The sequence below is a fragment of the Stegostoma tigrinum genome, chromosome 29 (genome assembly GCF_030684315.1).
Source record: "Stegostoma tigrinum isolate sSteTig4 chromosome 29, sSteTig4.hap1, whole genome shotgun sequence".
Taxonomy (NCBI): domain Eukaryota; kingdom Metazoa; phylum Chordata; class Chondrichthyes; order Orectolobiformes; family Stegostomatidae; genus Stegostoma; species Stegostoma tigrinum.
In genome coordinates, this window is record NC_081382.1 from 25,363,601 (window position 1) to 25,390,182 (window position 26,582).

A 26,582-nucleotide genomic window follows, 5' to 3' on the forward strand; every position below is an offset into this window, starting at 1 on the left:
AACAAAGAAAAGCTCTTTAATCAATAGCAGCCACAAAAAAACTAAAACATTTTAAAATTTTCTCTATACTTTCCAAGAATATGAAGGGTTTATTTTAACATAATATATTTTAAATATGAATGTTAAAGCTGAATCTTGGTTTCAAAGTCCACCTCTTCCCATATTTCACATTGACTCATCAAAACATCTTAAAATTACTAATTTTTCCAAAAGGCTGGATGGAACAGTACATAAAAATAATAATGTAAAATCAAATCCTAAAATAAAATTAAAAAAAGGTAACACTTGATACTGGTCACATTAGTGCATCAAATGAAGCACTGAAAGCTTTTAGATGCAGAGAATCTAAACAATATCATGTATTTGGAAGGGGAGGCGATGGCCTAGTGGTATTATTGCTGGACTGATAATCCACAGAGCCAGCTAACATCTGGGGACAAGGGTTTGCATGGCAGATGATGGAATTTGAATTCAATAAATATCTGGAATTAAGAATGTAATGATGACTGTGAATCCATTGTCAATTGTTGGAAAAACCCATCTGGTTCATATATCCTTCAGGGAAGGAAACTGCCCACCTTACCTGGTCTGGCCTATATGTGGCACCAGACCCACAGCAATGTGGTTGACTCTTAACTGTCCTCTAGGCAATGAGGGATGGGCAATAAATAGTGCCTAGCCAGTGACGCCCTCTACCCATGAATGAATAAAGCATTTGCAAATAATTTCTGTAAAGGTGAAATGACACCAACACAGAAAGCAAACCTTCTGTATATGTGACAAGAAAGTTGGCAGCACAATCAGACTTCAATTAACACAGAAAGCAAAATATGGGACAATTAAGAACAATAGCCATGGAACCATGGCTGATTCTGCTCTCCCTACTGCAATTGTGTAATGTTAGTTGGTAAAGTAAATGTTGAAAATAACACTCAGCACAATTAGTCAGATACTAAACAATATGATTGATGTTCCTCTGCAAAACTTACTAAATAAAATTGAAGATCGTCTTACCTTCAGTTCTCTGAAGAATATACAACTGCGTGCCCATTCAACTATGGAAAAGAGGGTCTGGTCAGCCATTTTGCACATGAGACCAAAGGTGCTAAGTTTTTCATGTTTTCCCCTATTGGCCTGTTCCTGTTGTAGATACGTCAAAATCTTAGTTTGGACTTGAAGTTCATCAGGTTCACACCGTAAGAGCTCTAGGATCAGTTGTGGGACTGTAGGAGGAGAATTGGATTGATAGGTGTCTGGATAGGGATAACCAACCAGAGATTCTGGTGAACTTGCGTAGTGGTCTGGGTACTCAGACTTGATTGTTCGGTTATGAAACGATGTGTACTGATAGTTTGGCAGTGCTCCATGGTTTGGCACAGACATGCCAATTGGTGGCGCTCCGTAAAGGTTTCTGTCATAATCTGTGGCTGGTAAAGCAGCTGGGTTTTGTGGCATGCCTTTGGATAAAGAATGTATATTGTGTATGGCAGTTGAGAGTGAATAGTCAGTCTGCCCAGATGATACTGTTTGAGGCACAGTCTCTAGCTTAAAGCCATTTGCTCGTATCAGGGCTTTCTTTTGCTGTTTTAAAGCTCGGTCACGCTTGTACATTGGCCCAAATTTGTTTCTTCCTCCTCTCATTCTGTCTGCACGGACAGCTAGTTAAGAAAGCAAAAAGAATACTCATCAACTCGACCTGGGCAGAAAGAATTAAGATAGTCAACTATTTCAAACACAAGATATTAGGAATGTACCAGCCTGAATCTTCAAAGATTCATAAGTTCACAAGTCAACAAAACCTTATGAAGTTGTTTGACATGCAAATATTTATTATTAAATTCATCAACTAATCTCTGAATAGGGATGAAGGAAAATTAGTATCAAAAAGAGAAAAATATTGTTTTCCTCTAAAGCTAAGATAAAGCAATTTTTTTTCAACCTTTCAACTTTTTTTGGCAAGGCTTCTGAACCTTGTTATTTTGCTTCTCTGTCTTTAGATTTCTTCATATGTGATTCGCAAGAAAGTGTTGTGCTGGCAGCTGCTTCAAGTTATATTGTTTGATTGGCTGATGGACCCCTAATAAAACAGCGATTGGAATGTGTGACTTGAGGTTATTTAATGATAAACCTTGTTAACAGATTGTCAAAAATAACTCAATTATGAAATTGAGAGCCCATTAGAAAGCATGCCAGTAAATGGCTCATCGCTAGCTATAGTAATAATCTTCACGAGTTGTTCATTGTTTCACCGTATGTTCAATAGAAAATGCCAAAGGCCTTAATTTGTAAATTATTAGTCATGAGTTTTGAAGTTAATGATTGATAAAAATGAATTCTTTTATGTAGTATCCAACAATGATTGACTTGAGAAAGAATCATTAAAGTTACATAAGTGCATTCATATACTAATTCTAAAAATATTAGAAGTTTGGGATATTACATAAGGAACAACATAGCTTAGAAGGGAAACAAAGTAAATACATCAACAAGCTGAAGATCTTTGAATAATTTCAGAATCAAACATAAAAATTGCTGAAAAATTTAATTCTGAAGAAGGATCACTGGACCCGAAAGGTTAACTCTGATTTCTCTCCACAGATGCTGCCAGACCTGTTGAGATTTTCCAGCAATTTCTGTTTCTGATATCCAGCATTTGCAGTTCTTTCTTTTGCGTGTTTGTGTTTAAATAATCTCACTCTGTGTTGATGCAATAAGTTGAGTTTTGTTTTGAGCATTTATGGTAGAGAACAGATCATGTGACAACATAACTATATTCTGATAATTGTGATAGCTTTCTTTGCTATTTTGAAGAATTATTGCTTTGAATCTGAACCTGCCCAATCTATTAACGTTAACCAAGTAACCACGTTTTACTTGGTTACATGGTTTACATGGTTAACCACTTTAACCATGGTGAGCTCAAAAAACATTAATCAACATCATTAACGAACCAGCTCTCCCAATGATTCAGCCATGGGACTGAATCATCTAAGCGATAAAAATCAAAGAGTCAATCAGTAGTTCCCTAGCCAATGATGGCAAGTTGTTACAATAGCCTTGGTGTACCTCAAGGTAGACAAAGTTGATACTGCTCCTGATGACTACAGGAACTATTGTTGGAAGGTGCTTATTGTCAAACTTGAGCAAGGAGAAAACCAACTAAAGAGAATTCATAGCCAATAGGCTGTTGGCACTCAATCTAGTCTGAAGCAAGAATGTTGATCACTGAAACGAACTAACGATCGGAAGCCCACAATTTAGCCTGGCTGAACCTTGTCCAGATAATCCTGACCCCAAAAATTCCACAGGTGGCAACCCCAATGTTTGTATAGGGATTATGCTTAATGGCACTTTCACAGCTCAGTCCACTGGGTTTTATGGAATCAGTGAGAGGACATCTTATTGATACTGTATTCAGAAGAACATATTTTACTGGACAATTAGAAATGTGTTTGCAGTATACAAAAGTTTAAAAAAAACTTACTTGTATGAAAATAAGACACATGTAACTGTACTCACAGCAGCCTGACGTAGTTCACCAGAACAATTATAATGCACACACACTTAGCACTTAAGCCGATATTCTGCACAATTCAGTTACAGATAAACTGTTTCTCAAATACTAATAAGTACACTTGCAGAAAACTCTAATATAAATTTCTCTTACATACTTTCAAGATCAGAAAGTACCATTCAATAATGTTTCATGATCTGTTACCTGGAGAAGTTGTCTCAGACTCATAGGCATGGACCATCAATTCCAAGAAAGGCACCAAAATGCCTCAATATAGCTCTGAATGGCTACAGTCCAGAGCTGCATGGAGGAGGGTTACTGGTTTTGAAAATATGCTGTGAGTAGCTTGGTTAGCAAACACACCTGCTGAGTTACTGTGCTTATCCCACTGCATTATACTTGAAAAAGCAAAGCTACACTGATTACAACCAGAATTCACAGTAGGATGAACATCATTGAGGACCTGCTTCACTGTTACACAACGTCCTCTGCAAACCTCTAGAACAATTGGGAATGTGCTCTCAGGAAGGTATGTTGTGCTTGGTGTAAAGTGTCTCCAGGCAAACTCTAGTTAGATCATTATAATATTTAGAAAGCCTTCTCTTCATTTTTGTCACCAGTATGTGGACTGTATTATCTGGGCAGGACTTTCTCAGAGCTGCTCCTCATTAGAAAATTCAAAGATTTCACTGATACTGGAGGCTCAAAAATGTTAAGAATTATTAAATGATAAACCGGGGGGGGGGGGGAGAAAAGACCAGGATGTGAGCTGTTAATTATATGATTGCACATAGTCTAGGATTGGAGACAGATAGCTGTAGATACCATTTTTGAAAAAAAAGATTTGTGGTATAAATACAGTGCAGCTCAGGCTGCTGTATACATCATTTCTGTACAAAAACAGGATTTTGAAATAGCTTCAACCTTCTACAGATGTTATGTTTATGTACAGTGCATTTTCATTGTTTTATTCTGTACTAGGAGATGGCACAGAAGGGGAGTTTTGAATATGAACTTAATAAATATCTGGAACAGTGGGATAGGCTGTGATCTTGAAGATTCACACAATCTATTACTTTGACTTAGTTGTACTTGGCTTCTAACAAACCTTTTTCAGAATATTGATTGTGAAACAAATGATGTATCCTGACAAAGTTTGGAGATCTGTTTTGTATTACTGGTATGATTTTGCTTGGAAAGGGTTTTACATTTGACATTTAATTTTAAATAAGAGGAAAGGGAGATCATTATTATCTCCTAGATTCCACTTTGTGGTATTACTAACTATCAGCAGGTAATGACATCTCATTCATTTTCTAACACTTAGAAATATAATTCATAAAGTACTTCTTTAAAACAGTTACTTTAAGCAATAGCACTTCTGATTGAATGCAATTTAAAAATTCTAGTTTTTGGAAACTGAAGGATACCCTTCAGTGTAAATGGCCTGATGCTGCCAAGACCATTTTCAATGCTCAAACCCCACATTATTTATCCTTACTCCCTCCCTCCTGTCAGTTAACTCATCAAAAATGAACCTTAAAGATTACACCCAGGTTGGATTATCTGTGAAGGAGCTACCTGGGCAACACAGTGGCTCAGTGGTTAGCGCAATACCAGGGAGCCGGGTTTGATTCCACCCTCAGGTCTGTGTGGAGTTTGTGTATTTTCCCTGTGCCTGCATAGGTTTCTGTTGGGTGTGCCAGTTTCCACCCATAGTCCAAAAAGGTGTAGGTTAGGTGGGTCAGGCATGATAAATTGCCTATAGTGTTCAGGGATGTGCAGGCTGGGTGGACTAACGATGGGATATGCTGGGTTACAGGGATAGGGTGTGGGGTTGAGTCTGCGAGGGATGCTCTTCAGAGGGTTGGCGTAGACTCAATGTATCAAATGGCCTTCCACACTGTACAGATTCTATGAGAAATCGCTTCCAACTTTAGACAAGTGAAGTTAGAAATTGGGGGAGAAGTGTTGGAAGATCTTCAGCTTGCCATTTATGGACACCAGCCAAAGGAGGCCTGATGCTGCCTGTTAATGCTATGCCAGGTTCCTTCAGATGAATGTGGCATGTCTATACCAGGGGAATGTTATCACCATGCTAGACGAGAAGAATGGATGAGTTAAGATCTATTTGGTCTGAATGTTCTTTGGGTACCTTTTCCTTGATTTGTACTGAAATGTAAAAGAGAAAGGAAATTCTGAACCATAAACTGCTTACTGCCATTCATGCATTAATTAATTGTAACTCAGTAATATGATTTTGTGAAATATTGATCCATAAGAAAAGAAAAACAAACACAAAGAAAAGGTACAGGAGTAGACCATTCAGGCTACTGAATGTGCTCTGCCACTCACTATGAATACAATTGATCTTGGGGATCAACCTCATTTTCCAAGCCCAGTTTTTGTGTCCCTTGATTCATAAGACTGCAAAAATCTGTCTTATCTCATATAGGTGGACAGTGGAACATCCGCAACTCTGTGGGAAAGCAAATTCCAAAGATTCATATCTATTTAAATGAAGTAATTTTTCATCTAAGTCAATAATGATCATACCCTCTCCAGAGATTGTGTCCCCATGTTTTTGATTGCCTGAGCAGTCGAAACAATTTTTTTATCACTTACCGTATCAAGCTCCTTCAAAAACACCTATATATCAATGAGATCATCTCTTATTTTTGTAAACCCGAGAGAATATAGGCCTAATCTACTAAGCCTCTTCTCAAGGGACAACCCTCTCAACCCAGAAACCATTTTAGTGAAGTTTTCTTGTATAGCTTCCAATGTGAGCATATCCTTCTTTAAAAAAGATCAAAATTAATCACAATATTACAGGTAGTGGTCTCACCAAAGCCCTGTACAATATTAGCAAGAGTTCTCAATTCCCATAATCCAATACCCTTGCAATACAAGCCAACACAAGATGTTTTTTGTTAGTACCTACATGCCAACTTTCTGTATTCCCTATAAAAGCACACTAAAGTCTCTCTGAAACTTAACAGGTTTTTACTGTTATGATGATTTCATACTTTCATTTATTATACCCCTTCTGCTATTTGTTGCCTACTCACTTGACCTGTCTAAATCTATTTGCAAACTGGCCCTCCCCTTCAGTATATTAATATACTGACTTAGATGAAGAGACAGAGAGAACTATAAGTAATGACAACAGCTAGGTGAAAAGGTCAAATGTGGTCAGCATTCCACTACATATAGCATGCCAACTTGAAGATGCCCTTTTGGTGCCCATTCTTCAACTGCTGTCCATTAAACACTCCTCTCTTCAAGCTAATATATTCTCCTAATTTCAGGAACTCTAATCTTGCTTATTAGCCTTTTGGGTGGTATCTTATCACGTTGATGGTATAGAATAAAGGCTATTCTAAAGGGTGTGCAGGAGCAAAGATACTTGGTTGTATATGTAGATTAGCTATTACAGGTGGCAGAGCAGATAGCAGGAACCGTTAGTGAATCATTGATCATAACTTTACTGCCTCGAATAATGTATTAAACAAAGAACCATGGATGCTGGAAATCTGCATTACACAAAAGCAGAAATTGCTGGAGGAACTCAGCAGGTCTGTCAGCATCTGTGGAGAGAAAACACAGTTAACATTTCAAGTCCAGTGACACTTCTTTGGAAGTCATGATAAACTTATGAGACACTAGATAGACATCAGCTGGAATACTGTGTCCAGCTTCGGGTGTCACATTATATAAAGGATATGGACACATTAGAGAGAATGCAGGAAACGTTTATGAGAATGGTTCCAAGGTGAAACATTTCAGCTACGAGGAAAGATTGGAGAAGTTGGGACCATTTCGTTTGGAGAGGAGAAGGCTAAGAGGAGATTTGATAGAAGTTTTCAAAATCTTGAGGGGTCTGGACAGAGTGAATAGGGAGAAACTATTCCCACTTGTAAACAGATTGAGAATCAGAGGGCACAGTTATTAACTGTTTGTAAAACAACAAATGCGAGGCAAGAAATATCTTTTCACACAGTGAATAAGTATGATCTGGAATGCACTGCCCGCCTGGAAATGTGGTGAAAAGTTGGTTTAATTGAGGCATTCGAGAGGGTATTGGATAATTATTTAAATATAAACAATATACAGTTATGGGAATAGACAGGAGATTGGCTCTAAGTTAAAATTCTCTGAGAACAAGACAAGACACAATGGGCTGATTTGCCTCATGTTGCACCACAACATGTATGTAATTTTGTGATCATATGCTTTTTGGGAATCTAGAGATTACATCTACTGGATCCCATTCATCGATCCTATAACTTAAATCCTTAAACAACGTTAATAAATATGTGAAACAGGATTTTCCTTTTGTAAAATCATGTTGATTTGTTCCAATACTGGTATATCTTCCTAAGTACATTGCTAAAACTCTCTTGGTAATAGAACCCAGCATTTTTCCAATGGCTCAGGTATGATCTTAGTAAATGGGAGAGCAGACTCAAGGGGTTGAATGGATTTATCCTGCCCCTTGTTCATACGACCTGTACTTCTTTCTTTTCTCTCTCCCTCCTTTCTTGAAAACATTGCTAAATTTGCAAACTTGCAGTATGTAGGGTCCAGTCCCAAGTTGAAGGAATTTTGTAAAATTGTTAGCAGTGCAGTGCATCAAAAATCTCTGCAGCTGTCTCCTTTAGAACCCTAGGTTGTAGGTAATCAGGTCCAAAAGATTTGTTGGATTTTACCCACTTAAATGTTTTTAACACCTTCTTCCTGACATCAGTGTCTTAATTTTTCTCATTCTATTCAGCCACAGGTTATTTCTAGTAATAAATTTGTCACTTGGGTAGTGAAGACAGATAAGATATTTGTTCAATTACTCTGCTACTTCCTCTTTCCTTGTGATAATTGTTTTTCTATCATTTATTCCAAGTGACGGAAGTTTTACTTGAGCTACTCTCTACCATATTGTATAGCTATGAAAGCTCATTTGAACTGCATATTTTGGCAGAAAATCTGGTAAAGTCTGGAGTACAAATAAAACAAGAACTATATGTTTGATTAAAAGTTTTGCCTAATATTTGGCAACCTAACTCTAGAGTAGCATTAGTTCAAAATTAATCTATTTAATGGAATAAAACATTGATGGATCACTGCTTGGACACTTCAGAGATGTTGCACATCATAGTGAGAGGAAAAGGCAGGCTCAGCCAGCTCTTTACAAGGCTAACCAGCATAGAATTGAGGATGGACAGCCAGACTTTAAGCAGCAGGACACCTGCATCCCTTGTCTCCAGATGCCTGTCAAATCTTAGCGGGGGGCTGATGAAAGCAGTTTGAAAATGTTCCTAGGGAGTTCCAACTCGAGTGGTAAATTCTGGACACAGCAAACTATGAACATAACTAGCAGCCTCAGGGTTAATAGGGAACCAGAAATGCCAGGCTTGTGGCAATGGCATCATAACTGGTCGGTGAAAGTGAAGAGTCCTTCTCCTTACCTTGCAAATTTGAACCAGCATCGGTCATGGGATTATGGTGGGTTCGTAATAAAATTATATTAAAACTTGAAGTCCAGAACCAGGATTGAAGTTGGAACATTAAAATTATAGTTGGCCTCAACTGCAGTCAGGATTTTGTGTGCAATGTTATATACACTTCTACAGTGTAACAGAATTTGGTCAGCTGTACAGTATGTTTAGAATAGTACATTATGGGTCTAAAGAGAAAAGCACAAGATGTAGCTTTTATGCAATGCTCCAATGCCTTGTGTTTGATCTAGCTAATACAGCTTTGACAAATGTATATTCCATAATAAAAAATTTCTCTTTTTCACGAGTGTATCACAGTGCATTATAATAATAGTATAATAGAGTTTTAATTGCATACATTGGTAACCTCACGTTTAATTTTGCAATTATCTTCCAATAGTAAAACCAAAACTGAAGCATTTAATACCTTAAAAGGTGGAGTAAATCTCACAATGCAATGTGTACTTGTCACAGCTCCTTCCACATTTTTAATCAATGGTGATATTTAAATCTAGCACACACCATTTGATTTTTGTATATTGAATATCAATGCACACATTGCAAGCTATCTGCGCAGGTTTTTCTACCACAGTGACATTAGTTGTCCAGTAAATAGTTCATGCAGAATCTTTGAGCTTGAGATGTCACATTTTGTAATTCATTGAATGATTGAAAATTGTGCAATACCTCTTTGAATGTCCAAGACTCATTGACCTTCTTGGCCTAATAACAGGGAAGTAAGCAGTTAATGGTGCAGTTCCACCTTCAGATAGAAGAAGTGTTCAATGAGTGTACATGTATTCCCCACTGTTGTCAGGAATGTCACTGTGAGTACATACGTAATTCAGGGAGATATGCACTTAATACCTATTGCTGACCTACTGAGGTTTCTATGTTCCAGTTGTCTAATGACAAGCTCATGACTGCTCCTTAGCAGTGAACATAAGCATGAATAGTTTGGAGTCAAGTTGGTCATGAGATGTCATCATGCTTAATGACAAGGAATTGAAAATAAATCAGTCATTTATTGCAGACAACCCAACCCGAGCCTAAATTTTGCTGGCTTTGGTATCTTCATGAGTATTTATTCTGTAACAGGCTAAGTGAAACTTAGAGAAGCTTTATTTGGAAACTTTTATTTATGGTCGAGCTTATCAAATATCTAGCTGACCAAAACAAATCCTTTATTTATATCTTGTTTCTTTTGGATTTATAACTGTGTTCTAATTGGTCATAAGATATAACTATGAACAAAACTGCTCAAAAAATTCATTTCTTTCAACTTCTAATTATTTATAATTTGTTTTTTAGCAGCAGGTTCATGGACAATAGTACAGAGATGAAGCTATTAGGACCTTATTAAGAGATAGCAACTCGAAATATAACTTTACATTTACTATTCACCATTAATTACTTTCAGTATTTTAAGTATCTGCTGTAAGTTTAGGACAAGCCATAGAAATGGTAGAAAAACAGGTTAGACAAGGGAAATTCAGCCCCAAAATATATGCATGTTTTGCACTCAGCACAATGAGATTTGTCAATATTTTCCAATTTTATACCCACTGTCAACATCAAATATTAGATGATGTGTAAATATATTCCCACAATATTATCCTAACAGCGGATGAAATGGAAGATGTGCTGTAGTTAATTCTAATAATATGTGCAGTGAATAGAATCCTACTAGACTTTCAAATTGAAGATGAATAGATTCCCCCACATTATTCCAACAATACACAAGACTTCCACTATACTATCCTAAAACTAACACACTGATTAGATCCCCTCTAAACTATCCTTATAATTCAGAAGGTGAATGGAGTCCTTCCTTCCAATCACCAAAATACACAAAGTGAATGGATTCTGTCCGTTCTATCCCATTAATTCAATTAGTGAAATAGTGCTATTTCTATATTTCTATGCCATTCCAATCATGCACACTGTGAATAAGTATCCTCTAGACTATGCCAACAATGCAGACTATGAATAGCTTTCATGGGATGAATAGATTCATTCCATACTATCTCAGTAATCAATGAATGATATAACACAGAAAGAGGCCATATGGCCCATCAACCCTGTGCCAGCTCATTGGTTGTGCAATCCAATTAATCTCACTACCTGCTCATTCTGACAGCTCAGTTATTTTCTTCTCAAGTATTTCTCCAATTACCTTTTCAATCTTGACGAAGACATTCTAACTCTCAGGCAGTGCTTCCCAGATCAAAACAGACAATGTAAAATAAATTGTTTTCCTGTGCCACCTCTTGTTCTTTTGCTAATCAGAAATCTGATCCCTTTGGTTACCGCAACTTCTGGAACTGGAAACATTTTTCCCTACTTCACCATAATCATATTCATTCATGATTCTGAACACATTTACCTAATTTCTCTTGATTGTCTCTATTGGAGGGCCTATAATACAAACTAGTCAAGGTGATCATCACTTCCTTACTTCTAATTTCAACCCATGTATTTTCACTATATGATCTCTCAGAAATATCTTCTCTAATTACTGTAATGTTTTCCTTAATCAAAAATGTCACTCCCTATCCTTTCCTGCCTCTCTCTCTATCCTTCCAATAACACCTAAAACCTGGAACATTCAGCTGCCAGTCCTATCCACGCATCAGTTTCTGTAATGGCGACGATGTCCCAGTCACATGTTCCCATATATACCCTGAATTCATCAGCCCCATTTGTAAGACCTCTTGCATTGAAATAAATATTCTTCATTCTTGGGCTTGATCTTCCCTGTCTTTCCTACTTGCTTTTTTCTGATTCATAACCATCTTCATCTTTCTATTTTCACTGTTATTTAGTACATGATCTGGCCACTATCAGGGATGTGAGCAAATTGATAAATAAAAATATTTTTCATATATTTACAACAGCACTGTTTTCATTTTTTTTTGACGTAGAGCATGATTGTAGGCAAATCAGTTACATATTGGCCTCCTTAGCTATGTTGCAGCTTCATTTGAAACTGGTTAATGTGTAGGCACATTAAGATTTGATTAAATATGATCTTACTATAAAAAAACTGCCATGATCTTATTGATGGAAAAGTAAGCTCAAGAGCTTCCTGCTCCTATTTACTATGTTCCTATGGTCACAAATGCTTCTGTACCCCAGCTGAAAAACAGAGATGTTTTTCTTTCTCAATCAGATAGCTTTCTTCAATACTTCTGGAGCCAAAAAAAAGTGGTGAAATGTCTCAGTTTATATTATGAATGTGTTGAATGTCCTTCTCGAAAACCTTACAATGTTTTGTACTTTGGAATTGTACATGTGTACTATTCAATAACGTTTTGTCTTTGTAACAGGGGAGAAGTCAGACTGTAGCATACAACAATGTGTCCAAATTTACTTGCAAGTCTGCATCCATAATATATGATTGCACTTGCATTTTAATATTATTTACAACCCTATCAACCTTCACCTTCTCCATTTCAAAGCTTTCCCATCACCATACTTGGTACTCTGGCCTGCAGGAAGGAATACATCAGCTAGAACAAATTACCAGCCATTATTGATCCAACTTGATAACTGAACAAAAGGAGGTCTATTTCAATAAGGCAAAATGGGCTAGATATCCTCTGTGGGCCATTTCACCTACATTGCATCAATCCCAGTATTTTCTGCAAAGTTCTCCATTGTCTGCAACATTTGGCCAGCTCTTTGCAGTGTTTTGATTCAGACTGTGTTTTCTCAATATAATTAAAATACACCTTAAGTTTTAACTTTCTGTAATTATTTATTCAATACCTTGTTACCATTTCAAGAAGTGACCCTTAAAAATAAAATTTCTCCTTTACTTGGAGTTCATTTAAATAAAATACTTGCAATAAACTTTGTGCCGCTCAGTCTGCTGCCTCTTATTGTTGCAACTTTGCACGGTAAACTGAATTATGTGTGGAACTACTTCAAATTCCTCACTCACTCAAAGTTACAAGTTAACCAAGTTCTTTTGATAACCAGTATAATTGATATGGATATTTTCCTGTTTCAAGCAACTATTCAATCATAAATTTAAACTAAAAATGAGAAATTAAGCAACTGAGATATATTGTGATAATTTTTCTACAACTTAATGTAGAATATTAAAACAAAAGAATGCAAAAAATAGGGGCAGGACTAGACCCTTTGGCCCCTCAAACCTGCCCCATCAATCAACAACATAATGGCTAATCAGTCCAAGCCTCAGCTCCTCTTAAATGCCAGCTCAACATTGTCATCAACTCCCTGTTACTTCAAAAATCTACCTCTTCTTGAAATACTTGCAGTGATCTAGCCTCCACAATGCTCTGGAACAGAAAATTTCAGAAATTCACTATCCTTTCAGAGAAGAAATTCCTACTCATCTTAATTTTAAATGAGCAGTCCCTAACTTAGTAACTATGTGATCTAATTCAAGATTTCCTCACTAGTGGAAACATCTGTTCAACATCTACCCTGTCAAGCACATGTCCCTAACCCAGAATCTTACATGCTTCAACAAGATCACCTCTCATTCTTTTAAACTCTAATGACTGAAGGCCTAACCTGTTTAACCATTCTTAATAAGTCAACCTCTTAACCTTAGGAACTAAATTACTGGATTTTGTTTCAACAGCTTCCAACACCAGTATAGTACTTTTTTAAAATATGGGGATAAAAATGGTACATAATTCTTTACGTGTGTCTCAGTCAGCACCCTATATATCCCTGTTTTTAAACTTTAACCCCCTAGCAATAAAGTTCAAACTTCTATTTGCCTCTATAATTACCTATTGCACCTACATCCTAACTTATTATGTTACATGCACACAATTACGTAAGCTCCTCTGCATTACACTTTTTTGGAGTTTCTCTCCATTTTGAATAAGTCTGCTATTTGATTCTTCCTATCAAAGTGCATGAACTCTCAGTTTCCTACATTAAACTCCAACTGTGAGATTTCTGCCTATGCACTCAACCTAGTTATATACTCTTACAGACTCCTTATCACAATGTGCCTTCCCACCTATTTTTTGTATTGTCACTCAACTTGGACACATTACACTCTGTGCCCTTCTGTAAGTCACAAATATAGACAGTAAATAATTGAGGCCCTCAGACCAATCTTTGTGGCATTCCACCTTTTCTGTCTCTCTAATTTGAAAAATGATCAATTAAACCCAACTGTCTGTTTTCTGTGTATTTACCAATCCTCAATGCATGCTAATACTTAACCCAATACAATGAGCTCCCATGTTGTGCAATAACCTTTCGTGTGGAATGTTATCAAATGTCTTCTCAAAATCCAAATACACTACTTCTACCAATTCTCCTTTATCAACTGTACTTACTATATCCTCAAACAACTCTAGCAAAATGTCAAACAATATATCCCTTTCAAAAAAAAATCTTTTTGATCAAGTGAAGCTTTTCTCAATGGCTTGCTATTTCTTCCTTAATATTGGACTCCAGCATTTTCCCAATAACAGGTGTTAGACTAACTGATATATAGTTTCCTGCCTTCTGACTCCCTCCTTCCTTGAACAAGGGCATCACACTAACAGTTTTCCAATCCACTGAAAATTTCCCAGTGAGTTCTGGAATATTTCAACCAATGCCTCCACTGTCCCTGCAGCCATTTCTTTTATATCCCTTTGGTTCAGATAATTGGGTCCTGTTGACTTATCTGCCTATAGTTCCACTAGTTTGTCAAATATTTTGCCCCCACCAACATGATAGAGGCTGTTACCAGATTTTTTCCTCCCATTAGCGCCTTGGTTATCTGTCATCTTTGCAATATTTATAGTGTCCTCCACCATGAAGACTGATATCAAATATTGAATTAAATTGTCTGCCACTTCCTTGTTTCCCATTATCAATTCATGAATTGCAGTCTCTAAAGGCCCCACATTTACTTTAGCTACTTGTTGTCCTTTTAAATAATCATAGAAGTACATGTTCTTTGTTTTGTTAATTTCTTGTCAGTTTATTTTTATCAATTTTCTTCATTATTATTAACATTTTAGTCATTTGCTGCTGGTTTCTGAAATATTTCCAGGAATACCACTTATTTTTCCCTTTGTATGCGTTAATCTTTGATTAGATAGTCTCCTTGACCAGCATTTTTTTAAAAATCCACTTGTGGGATGTGGATATCCTGCATTTATTGCCCATCCCTAGTTTTCCTTGCTTTCTTGAACCACTGCAATCCACTGCTGCAGGTTTATCCATAACACCCTTGTGGAGGGAATTCCAGGATTTTGACTTAACAATAGTGAAGGAATGGTGATATTTTCCCAAGACAGGATGGTGAGTGGGTTGGAGGGGAACTTGCAGGTAGTGGTGTTGCCATGTATCTGCAGCTTGTCCTTCTGATGGTGGTGGTTATGTGTTTGGAAGGTACTGTTTGAGAATCTTTGGTGAACTTTGGCACTGCATCTTGTAGATGGTACACATTGCTGCTACTGAGTATCATGAAATAAAAGTTTTTAAAAATTCCAGCCATTGCATCCACATAATTCTGGCAGTTAAACTTTAAACACACCGCTTTCCTCATGACTAAGGATTTAATATTATCACAGAACTATGATAGTGTACAGAGAGGCTATTCAACCCATCCTGCCTGTAACAGCTGTTCAAATGAACCTCATTACCTACTGCCAGTCTTCTGCTTTATTGCCATCCCACCAATGCACACTTACACTACTACAAATGTTTTACTACGTAATACTTAAAATGCAACTTCATTCTTCTGAAAATGGTCCCAAATATCATTTATACAGTATTGTTTACTGTTGCATAATTCAGGAACAGAATAGATGCATGGGATATTAATTAATTTTAACATGGAGGTCAGTCTTACATAAAAGTGAAATTTCACTATTTTTGGCATAAGGCACCAAGTGCATTGGATTGATTGAGATGAATAAATGCTTTTAGGCATTAGTTAACAAACTTTTACAAAAACATTTCCACCATCCTTCCACTACAGTTTCTCGTGGTTCCTTAGTTCACTTTCCTAGTTTGCATCGAGATCCGGCTGCTATAACGAAATTTGCTCCTGGAGTTGCAGGAGATGTGGAAAAATTCAGATAAAACGTAATGAAAGGCCAATTCTTAAATCAAATATTTCTCCAAAATAGTATCTTGGAAAATTCTCACAGTTTGTTTTCCAACATGATTTTACTGAGAGTTGTCTGTATAGTTTACATGCATGCGGCCCTCAGAATTTATACAGAAATGACCAAGGAAAATAGTTCAAACCTGTCATTATCAAACAGAAAAAATAATGCAAGAAGGATTTTGTTATAATTTAAATATTAGGGGGTGAAAATGCAAATCCAATTTGAGCATTTCACACATGTTATTGAAATATCACTTCAATAAAACTACAAATGTGTCAATGCACTCAAATTACTCCTTAAAATTCCTCATAGCAAGGGAGATCTTAAATTATTTTTCATTAAAAATGTTCAAGTGTGCATGTGATTGAGCACATGTAGGGATTCTGCATATGTATTTTTTGATTTTATATTTATTATACATAGGAGCTATATTTTAGTGCAATTGTCATTAAACATATTTTTAAATAAAATATAATAAAGCAGGTCTAATATTATGGTCAAAATTCAATTTTCTCCATTAAGTTGTAGTTATTTTAAATTATACAGTATGGTTCCATCCAAGTTTAATTTTAAGACTTCGTCAGGTACGTATTATTATTAGCATGAGTTATTTCATTTGCACTTGCCCTATATTAAAATGTTTAAAATACTTTTCAGAAAATTCCCATTGTCAGTGATTTTATGCTGATCTGGAGATTATTGCTAATTATTCCACTTTTTTTTATTGTTCACCTGGACCATTTTTCACACTCTCTCTCATTGTGAAAAGCCACGACTCTTACAATTGTCAGAGAGTTGCATGCAATTCACGGTCCGTTTTAAAAAGCAACTTTTTGGAAAATACATAAATGAATCAAATACTAATCCCAACTCAGTCCAGTGAGCCAATTCTCACCATGATGTGTGCTTCCATATCAAACGGAACTTCAGCACAGTATAAATGCTGAATATTCTGTGTGCTCAAAGTGAACATCTGGGACACATTACTCATCATGTCTGTTTCCATTTTCTGAAAGGCCTACCAGATCTGGTCATGAGTTTGCAGTATAAATATAATATTATCAATGCCTAATAGTATATACTGATGCATAAATGTTGCTGTGAAAAATTCCATTTCATCAACAGCTCGGTAAAATTGAAAAATCCGCTAAGAAACTCCACTCTCGGACCTGAGAATTTTGAGGGGAAGTCTAATCGAGGTGATCTTTGTTTAACCTTATTAACACCTCATATTTTCCGTTAACATGAATGTGATCAAATCTCACTTTTAAAAATAAGTTAAAACAAACTTGTTTGTATCGATGGGAGCGGCGCTGAGTAACCCAGCATTTTGCTGCGGATCCCCGGTTGTCCTTTACATAACTGTCACCTTAATGACAGTCAGGTTCCAAATACACACCCGAATATGATTCATCAGTGAAAACCCGATCTTACGATCTAAATTAAATCATTTCAAAACAGCTAAAACAACAATTCACAGCTTACCTTCTAACCTCATTCCCACGGTCAGGCATTTCTGAAATCGGCAATACGGACATCTCTTTCTCTGAGTTTTATCTATTTTGCAATTCTGATTCTCGGTGCAAGTATAGCGCTTGCTGTTCTGAACAGTTCTTTTGAAAAACCCCTAAGGGAAGAAGTTTGAAAGTTACTTAACATAGAAAAATGAATAAATGCAGCAAAACTAAACGCAAATCGATCACTTGCGTTCTTTCCAGACATTCCCACAAATAAACCCGCCCAACAATCGACGTTTGGCATCTCTGAGTGTACATATGTAATGGTTTTGATTTAATGGTGAACTGGTTAATTGGGTTTCCTCGTTCGCTCGATCGGGCTTCATTTCAGTTTCTACCTGATGCCATCTGAACGGACACTGTCATTGAGCAAAGGGGTTTTAGAAACAACCAAAACCCCATCACTTGGGGAAGAAAAACACATCTTTAGAATTCACACGGCGGGTACCGTTCAGCTCACCTTGCAACTCTCACAGGTCAGCAGACCGTAATGATAACCGGACACTTTATCTCCACAGACTGGACACAGTTCATCCAGGTCATCATCATAAACGTAGTCCATCACCTTGAACTGACGGGCTGAACAGAAGAAATAAAAATTAGGCTGGCAGTGATTTTTTTTGCTGTAACTCTCTCACTCTCTCTCTCTCTCTCTCTCTCACACACACACACACACACACACACACACACACACAAAAGGGGCTCGAGCCGGGTGGTCCCTGGCTTCACCGAAGTTCAGAGGTAACGGGATATTAAGAAATGCCTTTTGCTTCTGACGCTCTCTGAAGGCAGTAATTTATAGAAAGCTCACAAATCACACATCAGTTTGCCATGGAGACGTTGACCTGCCCACAGACGTAACTGAGAGATGCTCCTATCGAAGCATCAATAACAAATGATTATTTGAGGTTCTGTGCAGTTCCACTGATGTACTTCCATTTCACATTTATAAAAAAAAATTACACGAAAACTGAAACCCGAATATCTCGTTTATTCAGCAAGTGAATATTCAATTTATTTTCACAAGGTTTTAAAAATTACGTGTGTCCCACAACATTGTTAGGGAAAATAGTATTTAACATTAACAAAGATTGTAATACAGTCCCGCTCTTCCCGGTATTTGATCCCACAAGCTATGATTGGATTAATGCCAATCGGTGGCACTTAAATTTAACACATGATTTATGTTCTACACATTCAATAAGCTTCCAATCACAGGGAAAAATAAGTTAATAAAATCTTCATTCTGTCTGCCAACCTATACATCGCTAAACTTTAAAATCCTGTTTATCCTGAAATGGAAAAGACAATGCACTGGATGAAAGGAAAAGTGCGGCTCTCAAAGATTCATACTTCGAGACGCAGGCTTCAATTCAATTGTATGATCAGGAAGACAAACACCAAAAAAAACTCAAAATCACGAAACAAGCTATAATTTTGAACGTACAGAGCAAGAAAGACAGCTAAGACCTCCTCCAAATAGTTTATTTGAATTGAGAGGGGCTTATTTTTCTTACTAACTAAACATTCCTCTGGAAAAAGTTGAATTATATCCTCCCCCGCTCCCCAATTATCAAGAAAATTAATTGCCTGTGTCAGGTACTATTCAATATTCGGTTAATGAACCATGTTACTCCTGTAATTGGTAATGGACCGCGAGAGGCATAACCAGCTTTAACGGATATATACCTATTTCAGAAAAGAAAATCTGATTGTCAAGGTGTTTCTGAAAGTCTGCGAATCGATTCTTATTACTGATGAAAATTTGAGTCACATTAAAGCCTGTGCTGAGATGAGGTCTTAACGAATAACGCAAGATCAACGTAGGAAAAGTATCTCGTTTTAACAGACACCCTTTTTGTTTGGTGGATCCCGAGTAAATGGTATAACGTTTTGTATTGTATATGCGTAAAATATCGCGGATGTTTCATTAGTTCAACCTTTGAACAGCAACTGTCCTTCGAAATGTTATTAATACTTAAATATTGCAATACTGGCATGCAGGAAATATTAAATAGTCGAACCAAAAATTGTTAACAAATTTTCATGTTCGTGTCATTTTAGGATAGTGAGACATTAACATAGTTGCGTGTCCGCTTCAATCATCACGATCCGTTGGAATTGACCTTTCATTTTAAAACCAAAAGTTTCTGTAATTGGGCAATTTATCTAAAACCACGTTACAAGTGTCACCTTTCGTCGAATCAACATATGCATCGCTTGAGTTTAAAGAGGACGAAGCGGAAGTTTACTTCGAATATTCTTGTTGATTCAAAGTTTACGGGCGAAAATTTGGATAATTCAATAAAAAAGGGAGGTTTCTCCCCTCCATCGTTTTTGAATAGGAAGAAGATTATTAGAATGCTTCCGAGTCTACAACGGTGCATTGTAAGGCCCGTCGTTCTCACGGGTTATGTGACTTGTGGCTTCGACGTGAAGCGGAACGCCTATACTGCTTACTAAAAAAAAGTCTTGTAGAATAGCAAAAAAGAAATATGATCATGTTAAACATATTAAAATACATCAATGGGAAAGTTGAACAAAATACATTTTATTTGGCGCTGACGGGAAATATGTTCAGCTACGTAGGCCCCGGACAAGAAACATTTATTTATAAGTAGAATAATCATCCAAGGGTAATTCAGTTTTGTAAAGATCAGGACCAAACAGGGCAGAAAAAAAATCGTTCTTAAACGAACCGGGAGGCATTAAATACATTCAAAATTCTTCTGTGCACTTACGGGGCAATTCCGTGCAGAAATTTTAAAGAACAATGCACATAAGTCCCAAACAATTGCAAACGTGTTAAATGCATTTTTAGAGATATATATTAGTAGAGTTTAATTCGTCAAATTCGAAGTAGCCCCGCGAGTGAAATATTCCTGTCTCGCATAATTTATGAGAAAAAAATCAAACTGATATCTTTGCGTTCGGTTACAAAAACACCTGTCCACCAATGTTTGTATCAGTTCAGAAATCCACAAACACAGGCTTTATTCTCTGAAATCAGAGCACGGCCGTGAATAAAGATCAGGCCGAATTCTAAAGTTACTTTATTAAGCCATAACAGGCTACACAAACTGGCTGAATTCGTGGACTGAACATTTCACCAAACTCTTTATTTATTCTGAGTACAATTTCTGTGTTCAACATTGGATATAGTTTAACGATACCTCAGACGAGAATCGCCTCAAATTACTACCTGTCAAAATACAGATCCAGGCAATCACCAGCCACTGTGAAGCCTCACTGCCATCAGCTACCACCTCAGTTTAGATTTTAATTAATATCATCATTATTCCAGAAAATAACGTAGAAGAATTGAAGTAAGAGGCTTTTTAAAGACAAAATTCATTGCAAACTTTGGATTTTTACTAGGAAATTGGAGTCGTTTTGCTCTAGAGTTGAATTATTATTGATATTTCTGAAAGGTCAACCAACATTGCTTGCCCCAGGCCCTCACAGTAACTTGATTCCTCTGGTAAGAAAATAAAGCATTTCCAGGGAGGGATTTGGTTATAAGGAGCCGCAGTTAGGATGGTTTCTTTTACACTTTTAAAAATCCTTTGACAGAGCTTACGAGGTTTACCCTTTCATAAATAACATTAAAATAATAATATTTGGCAACCTGCCTTTCCCCCAGACTGATCAATACCTTCAGCCTCGGGAACGACTTTACATTGACTCTCACATCCCACATTGGGCCAGGGAGTGAACCAGGCGCCGAAGTAAAAAGCGCGCATGGAGTAGGCAGGTCCATGGCTGCGACATGGTCCTAGTGACAAGGCCATGAGACAATCAGCTGCTGAGTTACTGACTGATACACGGTGGGACCAATCAGCGAGGAGCGGCTGGACAGCCGCGTGTGCGCCACCTGCCGGCTGGGTGTGATTGAGCGCCGGGGACCAGACGGTGCGGCGAGGTGAGGGCTGGGCGATGTTAAAAGTTGGTTTTAATTCCCCTAGTTTTTGTCACCAGTATTGAACTGAGGAAGGATGCAAGATGGTCAATCTAACATTTACTTCTTGACGTCTGGTGCTGATCGTTGTTACGTTACCATCACTGTTCGTGACATATCTGATATGATTAGCTACTCGTACATTCCCTCTGAATCTTTTTTTCCTTCGTAAATATCACTTTTTTCTAGGTTCTTGAGTTGTAAGCATCGCCAGCCCAGCCGGCATTAATTGCCTTTAACTGATTGCACCAAGAAAATGGTGAGGTGGCTTCTTTTTGATGACTGGGTATCTTGCCAGATGACTATAGCTGGTGGTTAGGAGTCAACTGGATTGGTTTAGATCTAATTTCACACAGAGCAGCTTTCCTTTCCTAAAAGCCACATAACAGGTTGGATTTTTAATGACCATCTGACAGTTTCATAGTCACTTTTACAAACACCAATTTCTCCCCAGATTATTTTGGAAATCTTTATTGAAGCATCATCTGGCCATAAGGAGAGAGCAGGACTAATGCCATACTGAAGTAAAGGTCATGGATTGATGGAGAACTATGGCATGAGTATCTATGTCAATTCAAAACTAATTACTAAAATACTAACTCATATGACCTTTCAAAACTGGTTTCTTTTTATCACTTGTGTTTTCTTAAGGAAAGTTTTTTTTCTGAATGATTTGACCTCTTCAGTCCAGTTTGCTTTTAACATTGCCAGTGATTTATCTTGACTTTTAACCAGGTACAAATAATGCTTTTAATACTGATAAAATGAAACTGATCCTGAATATGCTAATTCATAAGATTTGTTATGGTCAGTAGATATTACAATTCAAATGTAAAATTATATTTTCTATTTTGTAATTTCAACTGTGCTTGACATCTTTACTGCAAAATGCAATTCTTTCAGAGGGATTTATTACATTTCTACATTTCAATAAAATAAAATCTAGATTTTAAAAAGCCAACAGATATAATTTAAGTTAGGTACTTATCTGCTGTTCATATCACGTTAATCATTTTATTATGAACAAGAAAGGGTAAAGGAAACATTTTAAACATTTTTTAAGTATTTAAAACCTGGCTTATCCTTTTTAACAAAAACTGTGGCTGCCAAATCAATTTATCCCTTTCCATGATAGGAAATTTTAAAGATGTTTCAGTCTTCTATTTTTCTCCTTTCACCTCATTACTTAGTTCTGAATATTTGTTCTTGTGTGCACTCTTTTGTTTCCCACGTTGCTCACACTTTATCTCTCAGGTATTCTATATTTATCTTTTTATTCTCTTTTTTGATTATCATGTGGCATGGGCTTTTGATTTTTTTCCTATTTTTATGACTTCTATATTCTTCTCTGCTTTATTCTTTTTCCTCTTTATTTCGGATTCACTTTCAATCAAGCTTTGTGCCTTTATGTACATTTTTAAAAAAATTTTGCTGACTCTGTAATGTCCTGAGCTTTGTCCTGCTCTATCTTCTAGCTGTATCCCTGAAATGTCTGGATGCTGCTTTGTTTTGTTTCTGGATCTGTCCCAATAGTCTTCTTTCCTCTGTCTGTCTTTGTCTCCCAAATCTGTCCTTAGGAACTACAGGCCTTGAGTATAGTTCACCAGCACAGAAACATGAATGTTACCACTGCAGCATTCCGACAGCTGTTGTTGTTCTCATCCCTATTGAAGTATCTTTTATTAAAAAAAGTCAAAAGTTACTATTTATTTTGGGTTATTTTGAAGGTACCGGGAAAAGCAGGAATGTTGAATCGGACATTATCTGCAATAACATAATTTTAAGTTTTTGTGTAAAATAGTAGAATATACATACGATCAGTGATGGGTGCATCATATAGAACAGAAACAACAGCTCAGTGCAACATGTTTTAAATATCATTGAAAGAAACATAAGCCATACTGTTTCAAACAGTCGAAGATTTATCAGAATATATGCTGATAATTTAAGTCTTTTTCCCTAAAACCATCACTTAATGCATGTCAGTGGCAGAGGGTGATTTCAGAGATCTTGTAAAACATGACCTCATCAGTAAGCAGGAACTACCTCTCATTTCATACTCTCCTGTATATAGAAAAAAGGCAAATGAAATAAGAGTAATTAAATTTAAGTTAAACCCACAAAGCTCTTCATACAACAAATCTTGTATTAAATGAAAAATATTGTCAATGTGCATTACTCATTCATTTGTACAAAAGTTGGAATAGCAGAATGTAAGCATGATGAAACAACAGTGTTATTATCATATGTGTACATTAAAAATATTATGTAAAGTACTTTAGTTTACTAAGGTCATGAAATGTAACTACTATTAGTAACTCATAAGTAAATCTTTCTTTCTTTATTGCAAATTCCCACACTGGTAAAAAATATCACTGGTGTTATAGCATGAAAAATAAGATACATTGATGTAGGGATTATTGCAAAACTAAAATCTTTTATCCCAATGAATGCTGAAATGGTAATCAGCTGTTAGTTGTTTGAATTAAGTACACTGTTTTCTTTTCAATGTGACTTGCTGATGTTTCATTCAAAACTCATATCCCTCAGGGAATACAAAAACATTGTTAGAAAGTTCAATGCAGTTACCTTTCCAATTTTATTTAAATATCGACCATTATTTTCCAATTCACTATGATTTTTCAAATATATAAGGAAAAAGCTGTTCGTTCAGTCTATATCAGTCTTGAAAAAATTAAATTCTAAATAAAGTTTATAAATATACATTCATGCTTACTTGAGGATAAACTGATAACACTACTTTAAAACATATTCTGAAAAAAAAAGCTGACATTTTTCTTCAACATTAAATATATGTATTTGGTTTAGTTGTGAACTGTAATTAGAATGTGAGACATTTTATTGAATAAAATTTATCCATTTCTGATTGTAAATGAAATCACAGATATTTAAATTCAAAATAAAGAAATGGAATTTGATCAAATTTAAGATGTATTTTTCCACCTTAACTTATGATGTATTGTGTGCATACTAATGTTGAATATCACAGCAAATTACTTCCCCTACCCCGTTCCCTTCAATAAAAAGACACAAGGTAAACAATACCTAAGAGAGTTAGAATTCAACATAGTTACACAATATCTTTGGAGTGCTATAATTTTCTTAACAAGTAACTAACTAAATGTTATTTCAAATATAAATATGCATTTAGATCTGTGAGGCTGTATTTAACTAGAGTAAACATTTTTACTTCAGAAATCTTTATGAACAATAAATAAAGCATATAGGGCATTAATATATTTTAAAGGATTTCCTTGACATGTGAATTCTATTTTACCTGGTAGTTCATGACAAATGACAATTTCTCAAATTAATGTTCCAAATTATTTCTTTGAAACAAAAGAAATTTAGAAAAAAAAACACGAGTTCCTGAAGTATAAATGCCTTGAAGTAATTTGACAATAATTTAGCATCAATATCATCTGTTTCTCAGCCATGTAATCAGTTGTATTTCATCTTTCTGGTTGCTGTTTGAATATCTCCAACAAAATAAAACTATTTATTTACCTGATTAATTTTAATATAGAATTTAATATAATTTTAAATATCCATTTGAAGCACTATATTGTAACAAAATGCTTGTTAAACAATATAATTAGACTTTTATGACTACTTTGTATAAAGTATGTTAATTCTCGCTGCGGTACGTGTAGTTCCTTTAAAAATGTACACTGTTAATGCTTTTCCTTCCCTGGAATGTAATGTGTTTTCTATTGAATCATTTTTGCTACTACTATCACAATGTAATTTTCTTTCTTAACAGAACAAATGAGTAGCAAACACGTGTAATTGCTTATTAATACAAAGTGCCAGGGCATTATATTAAAAAAACTGCAGTTTTCTTTTAAAGGACCCGGTAAGACATTCTGAGCATTGCCTGCGTCTGCAAAAGTCTTTTTTTTAATTTAGATAGACTAAGATTTAGATGCAGTATAACATTTTTCACAACACTATTAAATAAATGTAAAGCAAAGATTATGTGTATAAAGTTTCAAGCTATATTTCAAACTAACTTATAAAATAACGTGAACTACAATTCTACTTTGTAAGATCTATTGATAAATTAGATACTTTGAACACTGTCAATTTGTGTATCTACAACTTATGTCCCATAGTTCCCAACTTAAAACCTAATTTTTTGATAACATGTACGCTCTTGAAAACATAGCTGGATTGTTCAAATTTTCCATTACTGCTCATTTTTTTAAAAAAAGTCTACGTCTTTTTAGATGTATCTTACATTTTTCCAGGTAAGAATGAAATAAATGCTTCAGGTTTGGTTTTATTTACTTTTGTTTGCATTTTCTGGCAACATATCTGGAGTATCTTTATGATGCATATGAACTATTGTGATGATAACTTACAAACAAATAATTTTTATGAGTTTGTCAACATCCTAAACCACTGATTCGAAATCTCAGTTGCACTTTCAATAAACTTTGAATTCAAAGATAGTACGTTGCTGAAGTGCAATTTTATAATCAAATGCAGTACAATGAACTTGTTTATTTAAAACACCTTATGGCGTTTTAAAACTAACATGCAACAGATCCACCTTTATAAATGTTTGAAAATACTTACATGTCTCTGGAGTAGTTTGTTTGATGGAACTGCCAGGAGGAACCAAAGAAGAACTACCAGACATTACTCCTTTAAAGGAATCCACTCCAAACAGCGTTACCTCTGGCCTAGTTTTAAATTTTATCCAATTAAAAAAAAATCAAATGAGTTGGAAAACTAAGGTGGTAGGCTGGTTACTGAACTCTGATCAGGATGTGTGTCAATGCTGCTGTAAACTGCACAAGACAGATCATGATGGGGGCTAATCAGAGAAATAGGATCTTGTTCTTGACATTTGATTGGTTCTTCTGGTCAGGTGACCTCAGAGAAGATGATAAGAAATCCTCATTACAAACTGACAGAATGACAGATAAGGTTTTTTTTATAACACAGATAATACAGAAGAAATAA

At 35.9% G+C, this 26,582-nt stretch overlaps 1 protein-coding gene across 1 annotated transcript in view; it reads right to left on the reverse strand.

Annotated features, from left to right (window-relative positions):
• LOC125465451 (nuclear receptor subfamily 5 group A member 2-like) overlaps nt 1-26,272 on the reverse strand; it is a 97,395-nt gene extending 71,123 nt beyond the window's left edge. Inside the window, exons 1-4 of the mRNA XM_048558996.1 lie at nt 26,193-26,272; nt 18,093-18,211; nt 17,601-17,742; nt 1,015-1,658 (exon numbers count right to left, since the gene is read on the reverse strand). Of these exons, the coding sequence (XP_048414953.1) occupies nt 1,015-1,658; nt 17,601-17,742; nt 18,093-18,211; nt 26,193-26,256 (969 nt within the window). The 5' untranslated portion in view covers nt 26,257-26,272. The remainder of the gene's footprint in view (nt 1-1,014; nt 1,659-17,600; nt 17,743-18,092; nt 18,212-26,192) is intronic.
• Nucleotides 26,273-26,582: the final 310 nt, after the last annotated feature.